The 27,946-nt window shown below is 42.8% G+C and overlaps 2 protein-coding genes across 2 annotated transcripts; both read right to left on the bottom strand.

Moving 5' to 3' along the window:
- Positions 1-69: 69 nt before the first annotated feature.
- Positions 70-14,148, bottom strand: LOC124256412 (E3 ubiquitin-protein ligase Arkadia-like). The gene is made up of 6 exons (XM_046690421.1): positions 13,871-14,148; positions 12,209-12,359; positions 11,792-11,902; positions 4,872-4,961; positions 3,035-3,129; positions 70-1,985 (listed from the first exon to the last, which is right to left on the bottom strand). Exons 1-6 carry the CDS (start codon positions 14,047-14,049, stop codon positions 1,859-1,861), a joined length of 753 nt encoding a protein of 250 aa, XP_046546377.1. The 5' UTR covers positions 14,050-14,148; the 3' UTR covers positions 70-1,858.
- LOC124256403 (arginine-glutamic acid dipeptide repeats protein-like) lies at positions 14,081-20,707 on the bottom strand. The gene is made up of 5 exons (XM_046690418.1): positions 19,735-20,707; positions 18,786-18,853; positions 17,709-18,013; positions 16,532-16,694; positions 14,081-14,280 (listed from the first exon to the last, which is right to left on the bottom strand). The coding sequence occupies exons 1-5, from the start codon at positions 20,568-20,570 to the stop codon at positions 14,081-14,083; spliced, it is 1,572 nt and encodes a 523-aa protein (XP_046546374.1). The 5' UTR covers positions 20,571-20,707.
- Between the last annotated feature and the right edge of the window lie 7,239 nt (positions 20,708-27,946).

Here is a 27,946-nt window from a genome sequence, read left to right as displayed (position 1 = left end):
CAATGTATTTTTTTAAAAGATGGTATGTTTTTACTGCTATCATAGTCGCATACTTTGTGTTGTTTTTTCGTAATGAACATGATAAAATTGTATGGGCGGCATCTCTGCATCATGGCATGTCAGCTAATGATGGAAGAAATGCACAGCAATGGTGCTGCCAAACCTGCATACAGAACTGAGGGGGATTTGCACCCATGATCATCGGCTTCTGGCACGCCCAAGGGCCGCAACTCTGTACAGCAAAGTGGAGTGCCTTAGATGACAGGGCCACCCTGTCCCCCAGCAATGCTTGGACAAGTATTACCTTTATAACACGATGTGTCAGCTTGATGTGAGACTGACATGATGCTGGGCTTGTAGTGGACTCCACTCATGACCCATGTGTACAACAAGGTTTTACGCGACACACAAATGTGCCTCCTGTACACCCAAATGTAGAGAATGGACGCAGACAAAGAATTCACTGCATCAAGACGGACGACATTATTGTTTATTGTACCAATAACACATCTATGACTTTGCCAAGCGTTTGTTTGTTTGTTTCTGAGCAGTTACGTGCATCATTTCATCCATCGGTCCACATGATCAATGATTCATTCCAGGCTCTAAGGAAATTATCAAAAGGTACAGTTCTCTACACTGTTACTTCACAGGACCCTCGTTTTGCCAGCAAGGACCCTTAAAATGAATAGTTAGGATTCCCTGGGACCCCCATGTTTGTGAGTCGAGGTAATACCCTGGTACGATACAGCAATAACCACCATTAGTAAAATCTTGGATTTGAACCCAGAAGATTCTGGTACCCCCATGCGATGTAACTCTGCACAGAAAACTATGGCTAACTGGATTACAAGACCCCTAAAACATTAATGGTCAAAATTGCAGGTCAAAAGGACTGAAACAGCAGCTCTAGTTAGGGTAACATCAAAATCTGCATGGACTTCCTCCAGGGTGGTGGTGTAAGGAACACTAGTGAATTAGGTTCTAGAATTTCCGTCAAGAATATTGGAGAAAAAAGCATACTTTCATTTAAGACTTTTCTAAACATTATCTATATTTTCTGTCCAGTCTAGCTATTCTCGAAACTTTCATAGCCTTATGAACTTCTTAAGCCCATTCTTAACACATTGGCTACGATCAAAGTTAAGAATTCTTGGCGCTGCGAACGTTTCGATAATAAGGGCCCAGAATCTATAAAAATAGTTTGTTCTTCCAGAAATTCAATCTGGGACAAGACCATGATTACACCTGCCTATGTTATAACACAGCTGTTGATATCATCTGACATTCCCGTTGCATGAACTACGACTTGCATAGAGACGAAGATCACATCATTCTCCTCCTACCCCAGCAACATCAGGCTGGATTCTGCGAGACACTCAAACTTTCAAACTAAAATCAAACTCAACACAATATTGTCAACAACAAAAAATATACCTCTATTTGCGTGCTCCACATAACTCAAAACGTAAGAAGGAATAAATATTCACTAAGCACTGAGGATGTCAGTAACGGGGTTAAAATGAGTAAAAGTATCTGCAAAACAGATGTCTGTACAATTCCATCAATTTGAAGACACTACACTTTCGTCTGTGACAAAAATAGTTACTTTAACAATCTGGCCACTAGGCAAATATATTACCAACAATTATATCATCCTTCAAGACAAATAAACAGACAGTTCCCGAAATGACACACAACAAGCCACACAGTTACATACAGTGAAAAAGGTGTTGCATTGTTGAAGCTGTGTGTACATCATTCTGTTGCTAAAGAACACAAAATCTTCAAGTTCAAATAGTCCTGATCAAACAAGGAACCATGATGTTGCAGCATGCTGGTGGTGTTGAAGTTGTTGTCATTCTAGAGATATCTGATCCTTGGATCCAGCCTCGATGTCCACACGGCAGATAGGGCACTTCTTGTTGGTGGACAGCCACTGGTCCACACACTCAATGTGGAATAGATGCATGCAGGGCAGTCGTCTGAAACAAGCAAAGTCACATGAAAATAGTGAGTGAAAATTTAGATTCACACTGGCAATATTTCAGCCAAAAAAGAAGCCTCACACTTGGAGAAATGAATTATATTGGAGGTAGGTTTAATCTGACACATCCGCCCATTTCAGCAGTGAGTGAGTGAGTGAGTGAGTGAGTGAGGGGTGAGTGAGTGAGTGAGTGAGTGAGTGAGTATGGTTTAACGTCGTTTTTAGCAATATTCCAGCAATATCACGGCGGGGAACACCAGAAATGGGTTTCACACATTGTACCCATGTGGGGAATCGAACCCTGCTCTTCGGCATGACGAGCCAACGCCTTAACCACTAGGCTACCCCACCGCACCTCAGCCGTGATGAACCATGTGGAGGGCATACAGCACTCTTTTGTGAAAAGTGGACCCTGCATGTGACCATAAATTCATGTGTCTAATCACCAACACATGTGCAGAATTTCCTGGTGATTAGAAATAAACCCACACTAATACATGAGAGATATACTACTCTCATACAACACCTCACAAATGTTGGAGGTGAACATACAATTAGCATGCTCCAGGCTGGCCAGTCTGCTGTGGCTGTTGCTATGACTGACTGACTGACTGAGTGCTATGAAATATTCAGTAGACCCAGAAATGGGCTTCACACATTGTACCCATGTCAGGATTCGAACCTGAGTCTTATGTGTGCAGCAAACCACTAGGCTAACATCTGATCATGAAATGCAGTAGACCGACAATTCTAACCTAGAATGTTCAGCAGACGCTAAAACAGGTAACCAATGTGATTGAATCTTCAGAGGACTCGGTAACAATTGATTGTGTTGACTCAAGTCATTATATCCCAACTGGACAGATCGATCCTCATGATGTTAATCACTGGATTCTCTGGTTCACACTCAATTATTTGCAAACAGCGACCGTGTAGCTGGAATACTGCTGAGGGCAGCATCAAACAATAAACGAAACTAACTTCACTGGAGTAAAAACATTTAGGGATGGAAATACAGATGAAGTTTCCAGCATTCATTGGTCGTACCTGACATCTTCTCCTTCTTCAAACTCACACAAGCAGATGGTGCACTTCTCAGGACCATCTTCATCAGGGTTTTCACTGTCACTACACCGCTTCATCTGCCAAACAAACAATCACCTTGCAAACAGTGTAGCTCAATCATGTTGTAAACAGTGTAGCACAATCATGTTGTAAACAGTGTAGCACAATGATCTTGTAAACAGTGTAGCACAACGATCTTGTAAATTGTGTAGCTCAACGATCTTGTAAATTGTGTAGCTCAACGATCTTGTAAATTGTGTAGCTCAACGATCTTGTAAATTGTGTAGCTCAACGATCTTGTAAACAGTGTAGCTCACGATCTTGTAAATTGTGTAGCTCAACGATCTTGTTAATTGTGTAGCTCAACGATCTTGTAAACAGTGTAGCTCAATCATGTTGTAAACAGGGTAGCTCAATCAAGTTGTAAACAGGGTAGCTCAATCATGTTGTAAACAGTGTAGCACAAGGATCTTATAAATTGTGTAGCTCAACGATCTTGTAAATTGTGTAGCTCAACGATCTTGTAAACAGAGTGGCTCAACGATCTTGTAAATTGTGTAGCTCAATCATGTAGTAAACAGTGTAGCTCAATCATGTAGTAAACAGTGTAGCTCAATCATGTTGTAAACAGGGTAGCTCAACAATCTTGTAAACAATGTAGCTCAATCATGTTGTAAATAGTGTTGGTCAATCATGTTGTAAACAGTGTAGCTCAACGATCTTGTAAATTGCGTAGCTCAATCACGCTGTGCACAGGGAAGCTCAATTACGTCGTAAACAGGGTAGCTCAACAATGTTGTAAATAGTGTAGATTAATCATGTTGCAAACAGTGTTGCTTAATCATGTTGCAAACAGTGTAGCTTAAAAATGCTGTAAAAAGTGTAGCTCATTCATGTTGTGTACAGTGTAGCTCAATTACGTTGTAAACAGTGTAGCTCAATGACATTGTAAACAGGGTAGCTCACGCATGTTGTAAACAGGTAGCTCACATGTTGTAAACACTGTAGCTTAAACATGTAAACAGTGTAACTCTAACATGTTGTGAACAGCGTAGCTTACTTGATGTCTGTTCGGGTTCACAGGTATTTACAAGAAACACATGTTTAAGCTTTGTATTTCTTCCTCTTGTTATGAGAGTGTGTTTTTTGTAATTTGTATTATCAATGATTAAGTGATAGTTATTATGGGTCACAATGTTTAAAGTTTTGAGTGTGGGTTGTGGGTCACATTTCGTTTGCATCATATATGGTCAATGGCAATGCTATTTTTAGCTGTACGCCTTTTTGATAGCGCTCCAGAGTTACCTGCCCTTGACAATCTTTTGCTTATCTTGTTGACTTCTGCCGTTCGAGAAAGTACTGAGTGAATAATGATACAGCCACGGTTTGCTCGAATGTTCTAGACACTGTCAGTATATATAAAGGCTGGTTGTTGTGTTGACACACGGATCACACACGGAATCACACACAGACTTTTCACATCACTGGAGTTATACATCTGTCTGCCATCGTCTGACCTACATTCAAGACAGTGCGAGCCTGACTGCTCTCATTGTAAACTACCTTCAATATCTGCTCTCATTGTAAATGCAAGACTCTGGTGAGTTAATATTATATTTGTGACCCATTACTTCAGATTTGTGACTCAATTGCATTGTACTAGAAATCTGTATTGTGATTCATTGTAGCTTGCTCATTGTTTGCTCAATATATTATTAAATATTTTAGATTTGTCTGTGTTCTATTTTGCTGGTTCAAAGGGGACTCTTAAACCTTTTGTCACGGCAATTATTTAACTGTAACACTCTATACTACACACCTTCCTGTATTTGTGTGGCAGGGTGTTTTGTTCAATGACTGCTGGTGATGCTCCACAATTTACATTTCCTCCACGCCCATCAAAGTTAAACTGAAACAAGAAAAAGCATAGTTGGAGTGACTCCTACTAAATCTCAGCAAACAGTTTGCTAAACAATTTGACTTATGGTACACAGCTAGATAATAATTGGCTTTTAGATTGCATTTGCTCGTTTGTTTAACGCAGCACACAGCTATATAGCAGTGGTCTGTAAATAATCAAGTCTGGACCAGACAATCCAGTGACCAACAGCATGAGCATTGATCTAAGCAAACTGCATCAACAAAGTCAGAGAATCTGACCACCTGATCCCATTACGATCCCGTTACAATCCCGTCACCTCTTCCGACAAGCAGGGCTTGCTGAAAACCAATTCTATCCCAGATCTTTTATATAGAAGTTTAGAATGATCCATTACAGTGACATGCAACACACAATCCTGCACGTGTCCTTTCATCTGTAAATGTTTCGGAAATGTGAAAACATGCTCTAAATTTATCTTCAAATTTTGACAACTTTGTAGGTGTCCTCTGTTCTGTGCAATAACCATCACATGAATCATTGATAAACTGTTTACAGAAATGCAACATCAAATATGTAATTTTCTGACTAAAATTGATATTTTATACTTATTCTGACTCATGCTAATTATGCTTGTCTCCTTCCTCTTGCGAATGATAGTGGAACACTTGAAATCCCTTGAAGTTCCCTTTAAAAAAGCGGACGTAAAAATCACTCACCCAAGGTAGCGTTCCTTTCCTCTCTCCTTTGGTGCCCAAATGGTCACATGATCGGGGGAATATTTGTCACTCTCTTGACTGACTGACTGAGTATGTAAGCCCGACAGCAATATTTACAGGGAAATCCAGAGTACCATAAGAGGGGAGGTTGGGAGGCTAACCTCATGATGAGTCAGGATAAGCATAAAACATCCTTATCCTGACTCATGCTCATTATGCTTGCAGAATCCATCGGAAACGGTGGTGGGTCAAGCCACGTTCTGGATTCACTGGTTGTAGATTTACGTCCTGTATTACCCCCCCCTTGGAAACTTATGACGGCACTGTTGAAGATTCTTTCAACTTCTGTCTGATGAGTCTGGGGGGACCACAACTTGTCAGATTTCTTCCGAAACTTCTCTTGAATTTTTGGTGTGGATTTTAGATATACTAATATTCCATTAGTTATCTATTGCAACTCCATCTCTTGATGGGCGCATCAAGTGGAGATGCGACCCTTCTTCATGTACGAGTATGTCCTATACAAGTACAGGGTCTATCACTCATGCTAGTCTGTCCTAGACGTGTGCATGGACTTATAGCCATTGCTCTCCAGAGCGTTGGTTTTCACAAGTCTCGTGATAGAAGGGGTGAGATTTTCTCAGCGCCTTTGTGGAACCGTTAGTTGTGCTACAACAAGTGGCCCAAACTGGTGAATGCCTGAGATGTCTTCAGTGGCAATGTCTCTGAGGTAGTGGTTGGCAAACACCGTGAGCGATCTCCAAAAGCAGCCCTCCATTATAGTTGTAATCGCGCAGTTTCCATGCAGAGCAAGTGTTGACGCCAGGGCTCTGACTTTGTGTGTATTGGAGGCTCGTGGAGGCTCAAGTCCTGCTGCTTTATAGGCCCTTAGTATAACGGCTCTCATCCAGATCGATATCGTTGTCTGAGAGACTTCCGTGAGGTCTCAGTGGATAAGGGGATGAATATGTGCTTGAATTTTCGTCTCATTGTTTTGGTTCTTTGTAAGTACACTTTAAGTGCTGGGTGCTTTAAGACTGGGCATAAGGATGGATTCTGCATATCCTGTGGCCCAAGGACTGTACATAGTGCTGGGATGTGGAACTGTCTGTCAGGCTGGCCAGGCAGTTGGTTCTTAGGCGATAAAATCCCATCTCAGTCCTAGATGTATGATGTCACGATGTCTTGATTCAAATCGTGTTCGTTCAAAGTCCAGAGCATGTATTTCTGACATCCTTGCAGCTGTTGCTAGGGCGATCAGGAACAGCGTTTTCTGAGTTAGCAGTTCAAAGGATGTCCGTTCTAGAGGCTCGTAGGCATCACTAGTGAGATGTTGTAAAACTACGTTGAGATCCCAGGCAGGAGCCTTAAATTTCTTTTGCTAACTGTACTGAGGGCAGCCAAGGTCCGTTGAAAGTGTTGAACCTCTTAAAGTTTCAAGTCGATGACATAAGTATTCCGCCACTTGAGGATGTGTTGCTTTCAGGATGAAAAGCCTTTCCTCTTTGCATATTGTTCAAATCTCTGCCACTTGTTGTTGTACAAGTTGGGAGTTGATCTGCGTGACGAGCTAGTGTCACTGCTTTCTGCTCTGGCCCGGAGTACCCTCTAGTCTTCAGGCAAGCTTTGATCGCTCCGCGCGTGTAGCTGGAACAGTGTCGGGTTCCCATGAGCTTGCTTGGTGTGTGGATGGAAGAGTAGGTTCGACCACTCTTGTGAGAGCATGAGGATGGGAAACCATACCCTGGTAGCTGTCAGTTGCAACGTTGAAGTTTTGTTTTCTGTATTACTTGGGTCTAGTAGTGGGGATCCTAAAGTCTGTCTGATGAACATTGGAGCTGCTTCTGGATGCAACATCTATTATTCCGTCTTTCTGATGATGGAATGTAGTGGATGCAACATCCATTCCGATATGGTTGTAGTGCTATGACATTCTTTGCTCCAGGAATGTGGCCTGCCTTCATGTAGATGTTCAGGTCGTCGACTATGCTGAACAGGAGAAAGCTGTGTTGTAGCAGACTTGATCTTGTTGACCCTTGCTTGTTGATGTAAAATGCCACTGTGGAGTTGCCCGTGTGTACAATGAGTTGTGCGTTCTTTAGTACGCTGGACCAATGTTGTAAAGCGTTGATTACTGCTTTCATCTCCAACAGATTGATGTGAGATTTCTGATCCTGACTCGACCACTTCCCTGCTGCCACTTCGTTGTTGAAGTGCGAACCCCATCCTTGTAGGGAGGCATCCACGTAGATATGAGTGTTGCAAACCGGCTCTGACAAAAAGGTCCCTCCGCAAATGTTCGACTTCCGAGTCCACCATAGGAGATATGGTTTCAGACTGTCCGGTAGTATTAACGGATCTAGGCTGTCTAGGTGGGCGTTCACAAATACTTGTGGTGGGCGCAACTGTAATCTCCCTCTGCGAGTCATGGCTTGAGCTGAGGTGAGTAGACCGAGCATGCTTTGCCAAGCACGAGTGTCAACAGAGAGAGCAATGCTTGAGATATCATCTGTTGTATTTTGACCCAACGTCCTCTGAACGACTATACGATTCACTGGTGTGACACGTCGAATTCCTAGGAATCTTGTTTCGGCTCCCATTCCGACTTAAGGAGATTCACTAGCCATCCTAGTTGAGTGAGCAGCCTGATGGTGAAGTCTAGTTGCAGTCTGAGTTGACTGGGATCTTGATGAGCTTGAATCCCGACGTCCAGGTAGAAAGCACTGTGTAGACCTTGACGATGTAGATATGTGACGATGGGCTTGGTCACTTGAGTAAAAAAACCAGGGGGCCGACGATATTCCAAACGGTAGAACCTTCCACTGGAAGTGTTGTCCGTGGAAAAAGGAAACGTAGGTATTTCCTTGAGTCTGGATGTATTGGGATGTGGAGGTACGCATCTTGCAGATCTCTACTGGCGAGGTAGTCTGATGGACGAACGAGGTGTCTGAGCTGAGGAAGATGTATCATCTTGAATTTTGCTGGTCTGCGTAGATAATCCCAGTTGAACTTCCTCATGTTGTAGATGAGCCGAAATTTCTCCTTGGAATTCTTCTTCGGTACCAGGAAAATTGGGGAGTAGAACCCGGGCGTGATGAGATCTTGATCTATCTCTTCTACTGCCTCTTTGTCGAGTAGGGTCTTGATAGCATTGTCCAGTTTCTCTATCTGGTCGGTTGCGTAGTTGAAGGCCACGGGGTTGCTTGTGAGCGGCCGAGTGGCTTCCAACTGTATCTTGTACTCTCTGCGCAGTATCTGGGATACGTAGTCGTCTGTAGTATCCCCCAATTCTCCCAGTACCGTTGAAGACGTCCACCCACTGTCGAAGGTTGTACAGGAACGGCTGAAGACTCCAATTGTTCTGAATCTGGCCTTCAATGCTTGCTTCCTCTTGCACCCCTGGGTGTTCGGCCTCTTCCGGGGTTACCTCTAGGAGCCTCTTCCTCCTTTCATACTAGAATACTTCTTTTCTCTGGCTCTCCGGACTCCTGCAAACTTAGATTTGTTGGAGTAGCGTTGGGGCGTCTGACGAATCACATTAGCTGGATTTAGTCATCATAGCTTCCCCAGAGTCGTGAGAGACTTCTCTGGTGACTTCTTCAATTCCTCCTCCGAAGATGTAAGATGCTGACCATGGTGTTCTGTATAGAGACTTGGTCAAGCGTTCACTCCAACTGCATGCTGACAATAAGCCTTGTCTTCTCAGGAAAGTCTAGCGCGCTGAGGTGGATGCTAGGTGCTCCGACACAAATTGATGGTCTCTCTTCTGCATAAGTAGAGCGGAGTATATCATCCGGTCTTCTTCGGACGAGGAATTCTGGAACTTCGAGATGAGAGTTTCTTTGATAGCCCTCGATCTGGCTAATCTGAAGAAAGTACGTCTGGTGGTTGTATCCAGCTGCACTAACTTCTTATCTTCAATCTTGTAAGTTCTTTGACGGGAATCGGTGGTAATCCTATTGTCATCATCACCCTCTGGAGCCTTCAGGAAGGGTTCCACCCTATGTAGAGGGAATTTCCTGGCGTTGAATGTCGGGATGTGCTGACTCTGCGACTTGGTGGCTTTATCAAAACCTGCATTAAGGTTGTCTGGTACCTGAGAGATCGGGTTGGTCGGTGGAGAGGTGAGTGTGTCGAAATCATCTTTGGACATCTTGTAGGTAAACGCCTCATCTGTGTCCTTAGAATGTGATGATAACGTCCAAGCCATTGGCGATCCAGGAATTATCGGAGAAGACGCCTTCACCTTCATCCTCTGATTTAGACATTTCTCACTCTAAGGATGCACGACGATTTGAGTCTCTATAGGTTGTTCTATAAGATGAGCTTTGCGCAGGCGAACGATCCCGATGTAATCTTTAATCTTTCCTGGAGATTTGAGATATTTCCCTAGATCTTCGCGAAGATGGATTCCTGGACGTAGTTTCCCCTCTGTAGGAGTGTCTTCGTGCAGGCTCTTGATGGGCGTCAGAGTCCTATGGAGATGACGACTCATATCTGCAACGTCTGTAGGGTTCGGAGAACCCCTTGATTCCTTCCTGCGTGGAGACTTCTTAGCAACACTCTCTGGGGCGTCTACTTCAGATGGGAAAGACTGTCGTGTCCAAGAGCCTTCACGTAGGCTTCCTTCTTCATCCAGATGTGGTGGGGAGACTGTAGAGCCTTCATGCAGGCTAGTATACGTTGTAGTGGTCTTCATAGCAGCCTTCTCTTGAGCGAAGCAACGTTCCATCATCAACATCATCTGGTCTGTAAACTGTTGCATGAACAGTCCCGGGTTGAAGTTCTGCGTTGTCTGAAGAGACTGTTGCAGGGATGATGCATCTGATACTGAAGAGATGTCATCTGAGGCTCGCTGCACTCGTGAAGAGTTGACGCTGCTGCTATCTCTGGTACCTGATGTCTGCGTTGAAAGTCTTCAGTCAATGTCTGCGTTGATAGTAGGTCTTCTGTCAATGTCTGCACTGATACCAATGCCGATGTAGCTGTAGAAGCAGGCTTTGTCTTCTTGCTGACGATGGTGACTTCAGGTATGAGGATTGGTTGATCATCATAAACATCTGCTTCTTCCGGAAGAACAATCTCGGCTGAGAAAGACCTCATCTTCTGAGTAGAGCTGATCTTAGACTTCGCTGAAGTCTTCATAGTAGTAGCCTTCTTTTTCTGTGAAGCTGAAGATTTGGCCTTCTTTATCTGCGATGAGGTCAGCTCAGTAGACGATCTCTTATGGCCTCTGGCGTTCACCTCGTACATCGACCTGCTCCTAAGAAACTTCAGCAATTCACTCAAATGAATATCTGCAGCAGTGGTTAACACCAGCGGTTATCAGAATGTGGCTTACACATTATCAGCGCAATCACCCGATTTAGACATGACTTATTTATGAATACCTACGTACCCAGTCCTTATAACGTCTTTGGTTGGAAAAAAGGTAATTAGTAAATTCAACCGAATTTAAAGTTACACAAAAGTCACAGCGAGAGCTGAAAGAACATGAAACAGTGCAATTAGGACATAATAAATAAGGGTCAGCCGCAGACACTCATCAATTGTAACATGACGAAAACACATGGCAAACAACGGAAAATTTAGATCAAATTTCAAACCATAATGTAGAATATAATCCTAAAAACCACCGTATACAGCAATAATTTTGATGTAAGGTCCGAAAATATAAAAGGATATGTGCCGTATAGGGACCAAGGTGCTCTCACAACCGTCCTCTCAAAGAAGGAAAGAGTGACAAGAAGGAGAGATGTGAGGAAAGGGGCGGAAAGGGACGCTACTCTTGGGTGAGTGATTTTACGTCCGCTTTTTTAAAAGGGAACTTCAAGGGATTTCAAGTGTTCCACTATCATTTGCAAGAGGACGGAGACAAGCATAATTAGATTGATTAGCATGAGTAGCATAATTAGCATGAGTCAGGATAAGGAAAAATAATTTCGCTTTTTCATTCGAAGAAACCAGTTGCTACTTTCTAAATTTCTTAATACTCATACTTAATACTTGTCACTCATGTAAGCATATCCAACAAGTAACACAAAAACTTTAATATGTCAGTATTTTGATACATATCCATTTCAATAACTGGCAACACAGAGGACTTGTAAAGACAGATTTAATGAGGAATGCTGAACCTACCTCAACAATAGGTCCATGGTACACCATACCACCAAGCCTCATTTGCATATTTCTTGGTAACCGTGGAAATGCAGGAAATGGGGGGAAAGGTGGCATTTCTGGCATAGGAGGCTAAAACAGAGCAGAACAAAATCACATATGTTGTCAAGAGCAGAACAAAATCACATATGTTGTCAAGAGCAGAACAAAATCACATATGTTGTCAAGAGCAGAACAAAATCACATATGTTGTCAAGAGCAGAACAAAATCACATATGTTGTCAAGAGCAGAACAAAATCAAACATGTTGACATGTTAATTGAAATCACTAAAGGGAGATTACTCTGCAGCGACTTTGACGCAACCAGTTAACAGGTAAGGATCTCCAAAGGTATTCATCAAATAAAATGCAGCAAAAATCTCCTGTAGACATCTCACCATAAGAAATGACGGTACCCTGATGGGCCAGCACGGGTTGTGGGCAGCCCCTCCTCGAGTTGTTGGGTTCAGGTGGTAGTGGTGAAGATGGTGGTGCAGGTGTTGATGCTGGGGCGGTGTTGGGCCAGCTGCACCAGATGTGTGGCCACCACTGACAACAACAACAACAGTATGTGTTAGTGTCAGACAAAACAGTGTCTAGAAATACACAATGCCATTTAGAAAGTGGTCAAATCTAACATGTTATACTTGGGACTACACTTTCTTAGTAACCTACAGATTTTGGTACTTTTGGAGGGTCGAGTCCTATCCAAGATTCGAACCTACATCCTCGATGTCAGGCACCTAATCGCCAACACACAAAGTCAGCTTCCTAACCTACTTTGCCACCGCAGCTGAGTGGGTGGGTTCCAATCCTAGATGAAGTACTAGAAAAAAAACCTAAAGAACTAGAATCTGTACTTTACTAAGAACTGACTTATTGACTGAATTGGGTTTTACGCCGCTTTTAGCAATATTCCAGCAACATCACGGCGGGGGACACCAGAAATGGGCTTCACACATTGTACCCATGTGGGGAATCGAACTCAGGTCTTCAGCGTGACGAGCCAACACTTTAACCATTAGGCTACCCCACCGCCCCACTTTACTAAGAAAGTGTAATCCCAAATACAACATATGTTAAAACAGTGTCTGTGTGAGTCCTTCGCTAAAAAGTGTCTGCATCAGAGACAAGAGGTACAGTAACTTTTTGAGTCATTGAGTTATGTACTCGCTTTCCTTCATCTCCATTGGGTATCCCAATTTTACTTTGAGTAACCAAATAACTTGTTCTCACCTCACTCAAACTCAATTGGGTATTTTGCCGTTTTCCATTAATTTTAAAAATATCAAAAAAGTTTAAATGTAAGTGTTTCTTATTTATATTTGATCTGTAGTATGAGCAACGATAAGAAAGATTGTCAAGTTGTCAAGTTCATGTCCTGAAATAGAACCTCTTAGTATACCTCAGTTATGTTATCTATCCACCGGTACGCAAGCTAAGATTTGACATTTTCGTGTGTATGCATTTAAGATCACATTTATCGAGCATTTACCAAAATTTAAGCGTACTTTTCGCAATAGACTTAATAGGAATTGAGTTTTCACATAAAAGATTGCGCAATTTATGCAGATACGCAGCTTATTTGTACCTCTGATTGACATCACATAATTGATAGGGCAGGCTATCGATCATAGAGATTGATTATTGTCAGATGAATATCTATCGATTATCAATAAATATCTGAGAAGTAACTTTGAGCAAAACTGACTAAAAAATCTGAAAGAAAATCAACAGTGATGAGTGGATACATATGTATTTTTTGGAATACCAACAAAACGCCGTCCTGAACATACTTTGGGGGCAGCCCATGAATAAAGACCTAACATTGAGCTTTCTGAGTAAATTCAACAATCATTTCATTACAATAGTTCACGTACAATATTATCAGAATATTCGGAAGACAACATCATATGATGCAAGTTTGCAACAGCCTATTTTACGTCCACTTTTTTAAAAGGGAACTTCAAGGGATTTCAAGTGTTCCACTATCATTCGCAAGAGGAAGGAGACAAGCATAATTAGCATGAGTCAGGATAAGGAAAAATGCTGCGACTCACCTTTGGTTTGTCTGCACGACTACTTCCGTGTGAGGGGGCACCGTGTTGACACTCATAGCACAAGAGTTCCGAGCCCCTGAAGGGTGCATTCCCATACCCTCAGGCATTGGTTGATGCGGGGGCGGGGCAGGGTGCATGTGGTTGGGTGTTGGCATGTCCCTGTGGCTGTAGACTCCCATGGGACCAGGGGGACCAGGTTCACAGGCGAGGTCAGGCACTTGGTGGTGATGGAGCAGGCGTTGATGGGGGTGGGGGGTGGTGGTGGGGAGGGGGGTGAGCAGCAGCAATGGGCATGGCTACGTTGTGAGGTTGCATGGCAAATGCTGCTGGGTGGTAGTGGTGATGGTGTATATGGGCACGCGGGGGTTGGGGAGTGGGGCGGTGGACATGGTTCACGTGGTTGCAGGACCCTGGAAGGACAATAACAACACATTAGTATCAAAATATCTGTCAGGACTGCACAGTACAGTCACATACTCTTGTGTCAAACCTGAAGAGACTTGGGTAAATACTTCAAACTGTCCAAGGATTGACACAACTGAGGGACCAAACTTTCACTTTTGAGAAAAACTAAATTTTTATTCAACAAACTTGATGCGACAGTGTTTGAGTATTGCATAAACTGCAATATGCTTTTCAAACACCGGCTATTGCCATATTTCTTCTGTGTTCAGGTATACTCGAAAAACATAAGTAACTAGTCCAATTAATGTTTGAAATGTAAAACCTACACAGAAATTCACAGATAAATTATGTCTAAATTTAAAATTGATTGAAATAATGACCTAAACATAGAAGTAGTTTTTGTTTTACATTGTTATCCATGACTACAAATGGCAGTTCCTCAGCATGCATATGTGAGTGAGTGAGTGAGTGAGTATGGTTTGATGCCGCTTTGATGCTAGCAAAATTCCAGCAATATCACGGCAGGGGACACCAGAAATGGGCTCCACACTCATGAATATGTACTTTAGTATGTAGAAAGTAAGATATACGGTCAGTGTCAATCCCAGTCAGAGAGTTAACTCCTTCGCCCCGGGAAGATTGTCAACACCATAAGCATCTGTATGGTTCTGACCAACAAAGAAACAATATCACAGAGATTCTGCAGAGCCAACCAATTGGAAGTATGTGTGCATATATGTGTGTGTTATTTAGGCTCAATGATGCCTGACTGTAAACAAACAAGTCATGACCATACAATCTGGGTTAAAATTGGTCTTCAGCAACCCATGCTTGTCGTAAGAGGCGACCTACGAGAGGCTGACTTGGTTGACAAATGTCATCACATCCCAATTGCGTAGATCAATGCTTATGCTGTTGGTCACTGCATTGTCTGGTCTAGACTCGATTATTTACAGGCCACCGCCATATAGCTGTAATATTGCTGCGTGTGGCATTAAACAAACAAACAACCAACCATAATCTGTCGATTGATGTTATTAGCAACAATCCATGTCTTTGGGCTACAAGTACAGTCCATCTATCAAGTGACTGAGCCTGATATCCACTAATACACATCTTCCATACAGAACAGGTTGCCAGTTCTAACCAACATTCACCACAGAAATTCACTCTAAGCACCTCTTTTGACTCAGAATCGGGTGAAGGGGGCACATTTTGCCCTGGATCCCAGAGAGATTTGATCATCCAAGCACCCCATTTTCCATACGGGAGTGAGAGAGACAGTAAGTTTTAGTAAAAGTTTTAACAATATTCAAGCATTATCACAGTGGGCTTCATACAAATGTGTGGAATCAAACCTAGGTCTTCAGTGTGCTTCAAACACTTTAAGCACTGCCCCACTGTCCCTCAATTCAATACGAGGCACATAATCAGTGTATGAAATAAGACCCGTCCGACCGCTGAGACAGGATAGATTTCTACCCGATGGTCTAATTGTACAGCTAGCCAGCCCGATGGACGGGTGAACAAAAGATATTCTGATAACATGCCCACTGGCACTGACTTGTTAAACCTCTTCTGGGCTGGTGAGTTTTTGAAGTTACTAGCCCAGATGTCTGGATGGGTTTGGGCTTATTTCATACACTGACATAATGTAACTGTTTCTTGTACAGACAACTTCAGATTGATAGACATTAAACTCAGTCTCAGAATATCACACTGAATATCATCAGAGAGCTTAATAAAAGAAACAGAAAATATGCACTACAAAACACTTGATTGCAATGTGAAACACGCTCTAGCTTGTAATTTGAAACACTCTCTTGTTTGCTATGTGAAACAATCTCGATTTTGCAATGTGAAACACTAGTTTGCCATGTGAAACTCACTCCAGTTTGCAATGTCAAACACTCACTACTTCTTTGAGAGGCATTTTAGAAATTGTAAAGATGAAGGAAAACCAGGTTCTATGGATAGTCAACTTTATTGCAATGAACGCAACGTTTCGGTGTAGATACTAACACCATTATCAAGCAAGTGATGATAACGGTGTTAGTATCACCTGCGTCATAATGGTGTTAGTATCTACACCAAAATGTCACATTCATTGTAATAAAGAAGTTGACTATCCATAGAACCTGGTTTTCCTTAAACATTCACCAGTTTGCAAGGTGAAACACTCAATTGTTTGCAATATGAAACACTATCTAGTTTGTAATGTGAAACACTCTCCAGTTTGCAATGTGAAACACTTACCAACACATGGTCCATGCAAACCCCGGTGAGTCTGGTGTGGGGAATGGGTGTGGCCATGGTGGCCATGGCTGTGGGGGGTCATGGCGTGGAGGCGGCAGTGACCACGCTCATGGTGGTGCAGTCCACAGGAACCCCGCTCACTGCACTCTGGCACTGTCTGGTGCTGCAACATACACAGACATTCACATGTCAGACACAATGTTCAACAAGTCTAACTGGGACTGAGTGAGTTTGCTTTTAAACTGCTTTCAACAATATCATAGCAACATCATGACAGGGGACACTAGAAATGGGCTTCAAACACTGCACCCATGTAACAAAATCGAACTGAGGTAATCAGTGTGATGACTGACGCTTTAACCACCAGGCTTCCTAACAGCCCTTCTAACTGTGGAAAAGGCAGTAAGGATGATGATGATGATGATGATGATGATGATGATGATTACCCTAGTCAGTGGCTCAGTGTGTATTCTATTTTCATTCTCAGTTCCATGAGGAGCATACAACCAATTGCTTTTCACTGCTGGGTGGACTTTGGAATATTTCAACATTGTGCTACATGTGCTTCACTGTGGGACAGAGCCCAGACGCTCTTGGAAGCCAAACTGCCGGACAAGATCACGAATCCAACTATTCAGTTGCCTAACTTCAGCAGATTTGTCACATATATGCTCTTTACCCAATTGTCTACCACACTGCTGAAACTCTGTACCACAGGTATGATGCTGACAAATCTAAATCATATGGATCAACAGTGAGTCGAACCCACTCCCATAGGTTTTTGGCAAGCCCAAGGGATGCAACTCTGCACAGCGAATAACATGACCTTAGGTTATTGAGCCAACCATGCCAAGTTGGAGGCAGTTATGGTCAATTTTATAGTTTATTTACTAAAAGGTCGGATTCGAGTGACTGAGTTAGTTTTTATGACGCTTTTTGCCATATTCCAACAATATTACGACAGAGGACTCCATAAATGGGCTTCACACAGGTCTCATTCTGATTCAAAGGTTCATCAGAATGCACATTGAAACTATAGTCAAGTCAAAAAGTGGTAACTATAGTCTATAATCCCAGTATGAAACAGACCTTTGCAAAATACATAAAATGAACAAGCTTTTTTTGCATTTCCTAAATTATTCAACACAAATTTGCTTCGAAGTGCACATGTACTCACCCCATTGCATGTATAGGTGTGGTCCTGGCAGGGGGTGTGGTCATGGAGTCGGCATGTGTGTGCTGGCTGGGGGTGATGGACGTGCTGGGAATGGGCAGGTGGGGGCCGGGGGTGGAAATGGTGATGACTGCTGGCGGAGTAAGATCGTGGAACTTGAGCATGTGGCGAGGGCTGGGTGACAGCAACACTTGGTGTTTGTTGAGCGGCGTTGGGGAGGGCCTGTGAGGACGTCCCTGGCTGACTAGATGTACTGGGTTCTGGCCCGGCCTGGGCAACCACCTTACAAGATTGGGAAGCACTGGTCTCTGAAACACCACACAAAACCATGGTTACCTTACACAAAACCATGGTAACCCCTCACAAAACCATGGTTACCTCACACAAAACCATGGTTACCTCTCTCAAAACCATGGTTACCTCACACAAAACCATGGTTACCTCTCACAAAAAAAAACCCCGTGTTGAGCAGGGTGCACTTAATTCTCCCCTACATAGTATCCACACTATGTAACCTGCCACAACCTCTTTCACCGGAAGTGATATCATGCAGTATGAAACAATGCATAATGCTCAAAATGTAATGTTTTTCCAAATACTGCATCCTGAGAGGTTGTTGGTTGGTTTGTTGTTTAATGCTGCACTCAGCAATATTCTAGCTATATGGCGGGATACGATGACGTGTGTCAAGCAAGTCAGTGAGTCTGACCACCCGATCCCGTTAGTCACCTCTTAGGACAAGCATTAGTCACCTCTTAGGACAAGCATGGGTTGGTGAAGACCAACTCAACCCTGGATCTTCTCGGGTCTAGAAATAAGGTACTCCAATCAATGCTATGGCGAGATCCAGTGACTTACAACCCTACATGACAAGGCCATCTGAGTTTAATGCCATGTAACCTACACTGGGTGACCAGGCCTGTAGAAGGCATGAAGGATAGTGAGTGAGTGAGTTTAGTTTTACGCCGCACTCCGCAATATTCCAGCTATATGCATGAAGGATAGAAGAACTTGCTTACAAGATGTCAGTATCAATCATTTCTGCAGGAAAAGAATTTGTTTGACAAAAATATGTTGTACCATCATCTGATTCTGTGAGATCAACAACAACTGTGGCTCTTCCTGATGATTCAAGTCTCTTCCTGGGTCTGGAAGAAAATCAGACTTTCATAAACATCAATACAAGGTTTATCATGGAAAAAGAAATATATAAAACACAATGATAAACATAATAAACATGACATATATAAGTCACAATGATAAACAATAATAAACAGTGATCTTTAGTAATATGATAATCACAGTTCTTAAAAACATGATACACAATGACAGACCATGACAAACAGTGACCATTACAAACATGATAAACAATCAAGAACAGTGATAAACAGTGACAATGATGAACAAAATAAAATATATGCTAAAATAGTGATAAACATAATCGATAAATATAGGAGAAGTGACTTTGAGCAAAAATGAAAAAGATGTATATATTTCACATCACTCAGATTCATTGGTGGGTATGTTTTTCACGGATCACTGAACATAATTTAGATATAGTCTATGAATAAAGACCTAACTTTGTAGATTGTGTCAGTAAATTAAAAACAATTTTATCACAAATGTTAATGTATGATATTATCGATAACACAATTTTCTTATCAATAATCATTAATAAATTTTTCTATCGATGATATTTCTGATTATCGATAATTTTAGCCAGCCCTAAATCATGATCAATGCTAATAAGATAATTGAACCCGAAATCAATGGTTCCTTGGATGGCCAAGGGATGCAACCCTGTACAATGCTACCTGTCAAGTACAAGTATACAGCCAGCTGTGCAATCATTGGATGTGACCTCACTGATTATGACAAGTGTGTGGAATAAAGGAAACTTATTCCACACCGTGATCTCTGACACAATGTAAAAGTGAGGATTGTCTGCAGAACTGTGATTAAATAACTCAATTGACGTGATAATAGATCCTCCATTAAACTGACAACAGGTAAAAGATAATATTGGTACCTTGGCTCTATCTTGACAACCTCAACATCACTATCATCTGATCCATCTGTCAGATGCACATCAGGGATAATCGGCGACGTCCTCTGCTGCCGATCACCATGGTAACGTCGAAATCCGGTGGGGTCAGGGTCAACGAAGAGAGCACCATTAGGAGCAGCTGTTTGTCTGTACCCGCTGGCTGCAGCCTCCCCTGATCTGTCTGCACTGGTGTGGCCAGCCACGTTTTCCTGACACCCGCGTTTCAAGGACACACACTTTCTCTTTCGCTGATCCTGAGACACACCGTTACTGAGGTAGCTATGGCTCTCTCCAACAGATGCCATGTCGATGTTTTGGGTGATAACAGGCGATGGTGATACACCTGACGTTGCAACACCACCATCTTCCGAAAGAGTCACATGATCTCTCTGATCTGACAGAGTAACTTTAGAAATCCTGCACTCGTCGTTTGCTGGCAGAGACCTCTGGGCATTCTCGGAACACGGCAAGGACACGATGTCCACATCCGAGTCGCCATCACTGATACTGTCTACTTCTGTCACGTGACTGGCAGTACTCTGTGTCATGGCTGACTCAGGCTGTCGTGAATCACATCCAATTCTTCTAGCAGAACTGTTTCTACACATATCACCTTTCTTCCCATTCTCCTTTTCCTTCATACACCGTAGAACCTGGGGTCTCGGGAGGTTAAACAATGAGTAGGGGTTCGTGGGCTCGAACATGTCACTGGAGGAGGATGGTTGAAACACATCATCCGACTCAGAATCGTCCATGGACTCGCAGTTGAAGAGCACGTCCCTAATGACAGGATGCTCCTGGCTGTTTTCCCCCAACATGCATGTCGGAGGCGGGCGGATGGGAGCGGTGCTTGTGTTGAGGGTTCAGCCAAGATTCACGGTTGCCATGGTTCTCATCATCTGAGGAGCAGATACCAAGCCCTGGTTGAGAGTCTGGGTAGAAGACTTGTCCTTGGTGTGAATCTTCAGTCAGATTGGACAAATGACCAAGATAGCTGCGGAAATTCTCACTTAGAGTGCCACTGTGCCCATCTCTAGGTTGAACAGAATTCCCAGCAGCACCTAGATAAGAAAAGAGTAAAACTCTGAATGACTTCAGATTGCTGAGTGGTTTAACACTGGACAGAACAATATTCAAGCTATATGACAGTGGTATGTAAATGCTTGAGTCTGCACCAGACAATACATTTATTTGCATTTTACACAAAGCATAGGTTGCTTGGTACCCCCTTCTTGCTAACCTGGAATCCCCACTGGGTGAAATGACTTGACACGTCTTAAGTGACTTTGTTCTAAATCTGCTTTTAGCAATATTGAAGAGATATGATGACAAGAATGGGTTTCATACATAAAATCCATAGAATAGCAACGGCACCACTGGCACAGTGAGCAAATGTTCCTGACAATCCTTGCACAGATGAACACACAAAATTGGTGGTCAGAGAAAATACAATGACAAAAGTCAAACAATACTTCAAAGTGACTTATGTTCTATTTGGGAATTCACTTTTTCACCAAAGTACCAATTCTAGTAGTTTGTTGGTTTGAGTCGTTTCCTGGATTCAAACCCACACCTTCAGTTTCAGGCACCTAATCACTAGCACACAAATTCAGCCTCCTAATCGGCTCAGCCACAGGGGATTCTACAACTAGAATCTGTACTTTCTAAATTGCATTGTGTATTCATTCAACACTTCAAAGTTTCAAACAGATGTTTCAATGGGACATTGGCATTACAACCATTTCCTTTCCTTTCTAAAAATTTACTTTCACTTTGTTATTCATTCATTAAACAATGTTCATCTAAACATTTTTGCAGACTGTTATTTCTGTAATGATGACTTACTCCGTGTGCTAGGCCCAGATCGGACACCAGCAGCAGCAGCGGCAGTGTCAACAGATACAACATCGATGTCCTCTTCCGCTGAGTGCCACATGTCATCCTCCCCACCGGTTAATCCTGAATAATTAAATCCCATGCAATGATTGGCATATGATTGACAAAGCATATAAGGTAAGATATCCAAAAACAATACTAGGGACTACTGTTTCATAAAATGTTTAAAATCAAGGATTTAAGAGAAGACATCAGTGAGTGAGTGAGTGAGTGAGTGAGTGAGTGAGTGAGTGAGTGAGTGAGTGAGTGAGTGAGTGAGTGAGTGAGTGAGTGAGTGAGTGAGTGAGTGAGTGAGTGAGTGAGTGAGTGAGTGAGTGAGTGAGTGAGCAACACTTACACCTTTCAGTTAGATTCCAGTCATCTAACGACATGGGACACTAGAAATGTGCTTCACACACTGTACCAACGTGTGGAATCGAACCCCACAGTGAGTTGTATTTAGTTAGTTTGCTGTTTAACGCCGCACTCAGCAATATTCCAGCTGTGTGGTGTCAGTCTGTAAATAATCGAGTCTGGATCAGACAATCCAATGATCAATATCATGAGCATCAATCTACGCAATTGGGATACAATGACGTGTCAAACACGTCAGTGAGCCTGAGTGAGTGAGTGGAAGTGAGTGAGTGGATGGACTCACCCATCGTCCTTTCCACTATTGCTTCAGCTCTGGCGTTCAGCTCAGCCACGAAGTTCTGGTTGACAGGAGTTGGTCCAGGGATGGCCGGGGGCGATACATGAGAGGGCCCAGCAGCTATACCCTCAGTTATGAGGGCACCCAGTGGCTTGTCTCTGCCGTCAACGACAATCTCCTCATCACCTTCATCAGAATCCTGAAAAACATGGAGGTTCCCGCATAAAGTTCCCAGAAAAAGATATTTACTCTGTCATAGATCAGAGTAAGGTCCACAATTTTATTTCAAAATACAAAACTGATTATGTATATTGTTGTGGTGTTCCAATTGAAATAATCGAACATTGGTCACAGTGACCAAACAACCAAGCAATCAATCACATTTTCTCATAATCGAACACAAACGATTTTGGAACTACTGTTTACTGTGTTTGAAACACTTGGCGATGGAACATATCTTAGAAGTTGTCGGGGCCTGAAAAATCACTTCACTTACTGAAAGGTCATGAATGAATATTTCTAGAAGACTCTGGGAAGTTAAGTTTCATGATCTGCCAGTCATCACTTTAAAGGATCAAGTTGCATCATTTTACATTGGATGTGAAATTTGCGCAGTTTCTATATAAAACAAAAAACTTTATACTTATCTATATGAATACCCAGAACAGGAAAGTTGAAAAATGACGCTTAAACAATCTTTTTTTAGATGATTGCTCGATGGTAATGAACCAGAACAGCGTACAGAACAGAATTGCGAGATTTCTACCAATTCCCAACACAAGTATATTCATCTGTGAACATCAGATGCCATGAGGGTCACACTGTCTTCATGACATGTCATCATGGATAACATCGTTCAACATCACATGCCATGAGGGTCACACTGTCTTCATGACATGTCATCATGGATAACATCGTTCAACATCACATGTCATGAGGGTCACACTGTCTTCATGACATGTCATCATGGATAACATCGTTCAACATCACATGCCATGAGGGTCACACTGTCTTCATGACATGTTATGGATAACATCATTCAACATCAAATGTCATCAGGGTCAAGGTGACAACATCATGTGTCATCAGGGTCATGCTGACATATACCGCTTCTGTGGTGTAGTGGTTTGAGCGTCCGCCCGGAGAGCGGAAGGTCAGAAGCGACATTTATGTGTGAGGTCAGATAAAATGAAATGTCATAAGGGTCAAGGTGACAACATCTTGTGTTATCAGGGTCATGGTGACAACATCATGTGTCATCAGGATCATGGTGACAACATCATGCAACATCACGATCATGTTGACAACATCATGCAACATCAGGGTCATGTTGACATAATCATATGTCACCAGGGTCATGGTGACAACATCATGTGTCATCGGGGTCATGGTTACAACATCATGTGTCATTACGGTCATGGTGACAACATCATGTGTCATCAGGGTCATGGTGACAACATCATGTGTCATCAGGATCATGGTGACAACATCATGCAACATCACGATCATGTTGACAACATCATGCAACATCAGGGTCATGTTGACATAATCATATGTCACCAGGGTCATGGTTACAATATCATGTGTCACCGGGGTCATGGTTACAACATCATGTGTCATTACGGTCATGGTAACAACATCATGTGTCATCAGGGTCATGTTGACATAATCATATGTCACCAGGGTCATGGTGACAACATCATGTGTCATCAGGGTCATGGTGACAACATCATGTGTCATCAGGGTCATGGTGACAACATCATGTGTCATCAGGGTCATGTTGACGTAATCATATTTCACCAGGGTCAGGGTGACAACATCATGTGTCATCAGGATAATGGTGACAACATTTGTCATCAGGGTCATGTTGACAACAGCATGTGTCATCAGGGTCATGTTGACATAATCATATGTCACCAGGGTCATGGTGACAACATCATGTGTCATCAGGGTCATGGTGACAACATCATGTGTCATCAGGGTCATGTTGACGTAATCATATTTCACCAGGGTCAGGGTGACAACATCATGTGTCATCAGGGTCATGGTGACAACATTTGTCATCAGGGTCATGTTGACAACATTTGTCATCAGGGTCATGTTGACAATATCAAGTGTCATCAGGGTCATGTTGACATAATCATATGTCACCAGGGTCATGGTGACAACATCATGTGTCATCAGGGTCATGGTGACAACATCATGTGTCATCAGGGTCATGTTGACAACATCATGTGTCATCAGGGTCATGTTGACGTAATCATATTTCACCAGGGTCAGGGTGACAACATCATGTGTCATCAGGGTCATGGTGACAACATTTGTCATCAGGGTCATGGTGACAACATCATGTGTCATCAGGATCATGGTGACAACATCATGCAACATCACGATCATGTTGACAACATCATGCAACATCAGGGTCATGTTGACATAATCATATGTCACCAGGGTCATGGTGACAACATCATGTGTCATCGGGGTCATGGTTACAACATCATGTGTCATTACGGTCATGGTGACAACATCTTGTGTTATCAGGGTCATGGTGACAACATCATGTGTCATCAGGATCATGGTGACAACATCATGCAACATCACGATCATGTTGACAACATCAGGGTCATGTTGACATAATCATATGTCACCAGGGTCATGGTGACAACATCATGTGTCATCAGGGTCAGGGTGACAACATCATGTGTCATCAGGGTCATGGTGACAACATCATGTGTCATCAGGGTCATGTTGACGTAATCATATTTCACCAGGGTCAGGGTGACAACATCATGTGTCATCAGGATAATGGTGACAACATTTGTCATCAGGGTCATGTTGACAACAACATGTGCCATCAGGGTCATGTTGACATAATCATATGTCACGAGGGTCATGGTGACAACATCATGTGTCATCAGGGTCATGGTGACAACATCATGTGTCATCAGGGTCATGTTGACGTAATCATATTTCACCAGGGTCAGGGTGACAACATCATGTGTCATCAGGGTCATGGTGACAACATTTGTCATCAGGGTCATGTTGACAACATTTGTCATCAGGGTCATGTTGACAATATCAAGTGTCATCAGGGTCATGCTTGACATAATCATATGTCACCAGGGTCATGGTGACAACATCATGTGTCATCAGGGTCATGGTGACAACATCATGTGTCATCAGGGTCATGTTGACAACATCATGTGTCATCAGGGTCATGTTGACGTAATCATATTTCACCAGGGTCAGGGTGACAACATCATGTGTCATCAGGGTCATGGTGACAACATTTGTCATCAGGGTCATGGTGACAACATCATGTGTCATCAGGATCATGGTGACAACATCATGCAACATCACGATCATGTTGACAACATCATGCAACATCAGGGTCATGTTGACATAATCATATGTCACCAGGGTCATGGTGACAACATCATGTGTCATCGGGGTCATGGTTACAACATCATGTGTCATTACGGTCATGGTGACAACATCTTGTGTTATCAGGGTCATGGTGACAACATCATGTGTCATCAGGATCATGGTGACAACATCATGCAACATCACGATCATGTTGACAACATCAGGGTCATGTTGACATAATCATATGTCACCAGGGTCATGGTTACAACATCATGTGTCATCGGGGTCAGGGTGACAACATCATGTGTCATCAGGGTCATGGTGACAACATCATGTGTCATCAGGGTCATGTTGACGTAATCATATTTCACCAGGGTCAGGGTGACAACATCATGTGTCATCAGGATAATGGTGACAACATTTCGTCATCAGGGTCATGTTGACAACAACATGTGCCATCAGGGTCATGTTGACATAATCATATGTCACGAGGGTCATGGTGACAACATCATGTGTCATCAGGGTCATGGTGACAACATCATGTGTCATCAGGGTCATGTTGACGTAATCATATTTCACCAGGGTCATGGTGACAACATCATGTGTCATCAGGGTCATGGTGACAACATTTGTCATCAGGGTCATGTTGACAACATTTGTCATCAGGGTCATGTTGACAATATCAAGTGTCATCAGGGTCATGTTGACATAATCATATGTCACCAGGGTCATGGTGACAACATCATGTGTCATCAGGGTCATGGTGACAACATCATGTGTCATCAGGGTCATGTTGACAACATCATGTGTCATCAGGGTCATGTTGACGTAATCATATTTCACCAGGGTCAGGGTGACAACATCATGTGTCATCAGGGTCATGGTGACAACATTTGTCATCAGGGTCATGGTGACAACATCATGTGTCATCAGGATCATGGTGACAACATCATGCAACATCACGATCATGTTGACAACATCATGCAACATCAGGGTCATGTTGACATAATCATATGTCACCAGGGTCATGGTGACAACATCATGTGTCATCGGGGTCATGGTTACAACATCATGTGTCATTACGGTCATGGTGACAACATCTTGTGTTATCAGGGTCATGGTGACAACATCATGTGTCATCAGGATCATGGTGACAACATCATGCAACATCACGATCATGTTGACAACATCAGGGTCATGTTGACATAATCATATGTCACCAGGGTCATGGTTACAACATCATGTGTCGTCGGGGTCATGGTTACAACATCATGTGTCATTACGGTCATGGTTACAATATCATGTGTCATCAGGGTCATGTTGACATAATCATATGTCACCAGGGTCATGGTGACATCATGTGTCATCAGGGTCATGGTGACTACATCATGTGTCATCAGGGTCATGTTGACAACATCATGTGTCATCAGGGTCATGTTGACGTATTCATATTTCACCAGGGTCAGGGTGACAACATCATGTGTCATCAGGGTCATGGTGACAACATTTGTCATCAGGGTCATGTTGACAACATCATGTGTCATCAGGGTCATGTTGACATAACCATATGTCACCAGGGTCATGGTGACAACATCATGTGTCATCAGGGTCATGTTGACAACATCATGTGTCATCAGGGTCATGTTGACGTATTCATATTTCACCAGGGTCAGGGTGACAACATCATGTGTCATCAGGGTCATGGTGACAACATTTGTCATCAGGGTCATGTTGACAACATTTGTCATCAGGGTCATGTTGACAATATCATGTGTCATCAGGGTCATGTTGACATAATCATATGTCACCAGGGTCATGGTGACAACATCATGTGTCATCAGGGTCATGGTGACAACATCATGTGTCATCAGGGTCATGTTGACAACATCATGTGTCATCAGGGTCATGGTGACAACATTTGTCATCAGGGTCATGTTGACAACATCATGTGTCATCAGGGTCATGTTGACATAACCATATGTCACCAGGGTCATGTTGACATAATCATATGTCACCAGGGTCATGGTGACAACATCATGTGTCATCAGGGTCATTGTGACAACATCATGCAACATCAGGGTCATGGTTACAACATCATGTGTCATTACGGTCATGGTGACAACATTATGTGTCTACAGGGTCATGGTGACAACATTATGTGTCTACAGGGTCATGGTGACAACATCATGTGTCACCAGGTTCATGGTAACAACATCATGCGACATCAGGGTCATAGTGACAACATGTGTCATCAGGGTCATGTTGACATTATCATATGTCACCAGGGTCATGTCGACATAA

The sequence above is a fragment of the Haliotis rubra genome, unplaced genomic scaffold (assembly GCF_003918875.1).
Source record: "Haliotis rubra isolate DU_JTF1 unplaced genomic scaffold, ASM391887v1 Scf1161, whole genome shotgun sequence".
Classification (NCBI taxonomy): Eukaryota; Metazoa; Mollusca; class Gastropoda; order Lepetellida; family Haliotidae; genus Haliotis; species Haliotis rubra.
The sequence above is the reverse complement of the archived record's forward strand: the minus strand, read 5'-3'. Positions and strand labels throughout refer to the sequence as shown.

Excerpts from the sequence above, each read along its gene's own strand:
- LOC124256412 (XM_046690421.1), bottom strand. The coding sequence starts at position 14,049 with ATGGGAGTCTACAGCCACAGGGACATGCCAACACCCAACCACATGCAC. Across the intron at positions 12,360-13,870 it reads GTCGTGCAGACAAACCAAAG|TGGTGGCCACACATCTGGTG; the intron begins GTGAGTCGCAGC and ends TGTTGTTGTCAG. Across the intron at positions 11,903-12,208 it reads GGGTACCGTCATTTCTTATG|CCTCCTATGCCAGAAATGCC; the intron begins GTGAGATGTCTA and ends GCTCTGTTTTAG.
- LOC124256403 (XM_046690418.1), bottom strand. The coding sequence starts at position 20,570 with ATGTTGGGGGAAAACAGCCAGGAGCATCCTGTCATTAGGGACGTGCTC. Across the intron at positions 16,695-17,708 it reads ACACCTATACATGCAATGGG|CACCAGACAGTGCCAGAGTG; the intron begins GTGAGTACATGT and ends TGTATGTTGCAG. Across the intron at positions 14,281-16,531 it reads TTTGCATGGACCATGTGTTG|GGTCCTGCAACCACGTGAAC; the intron begins GTAAGTGTTTCA and ends TTGTCCTTCCAG.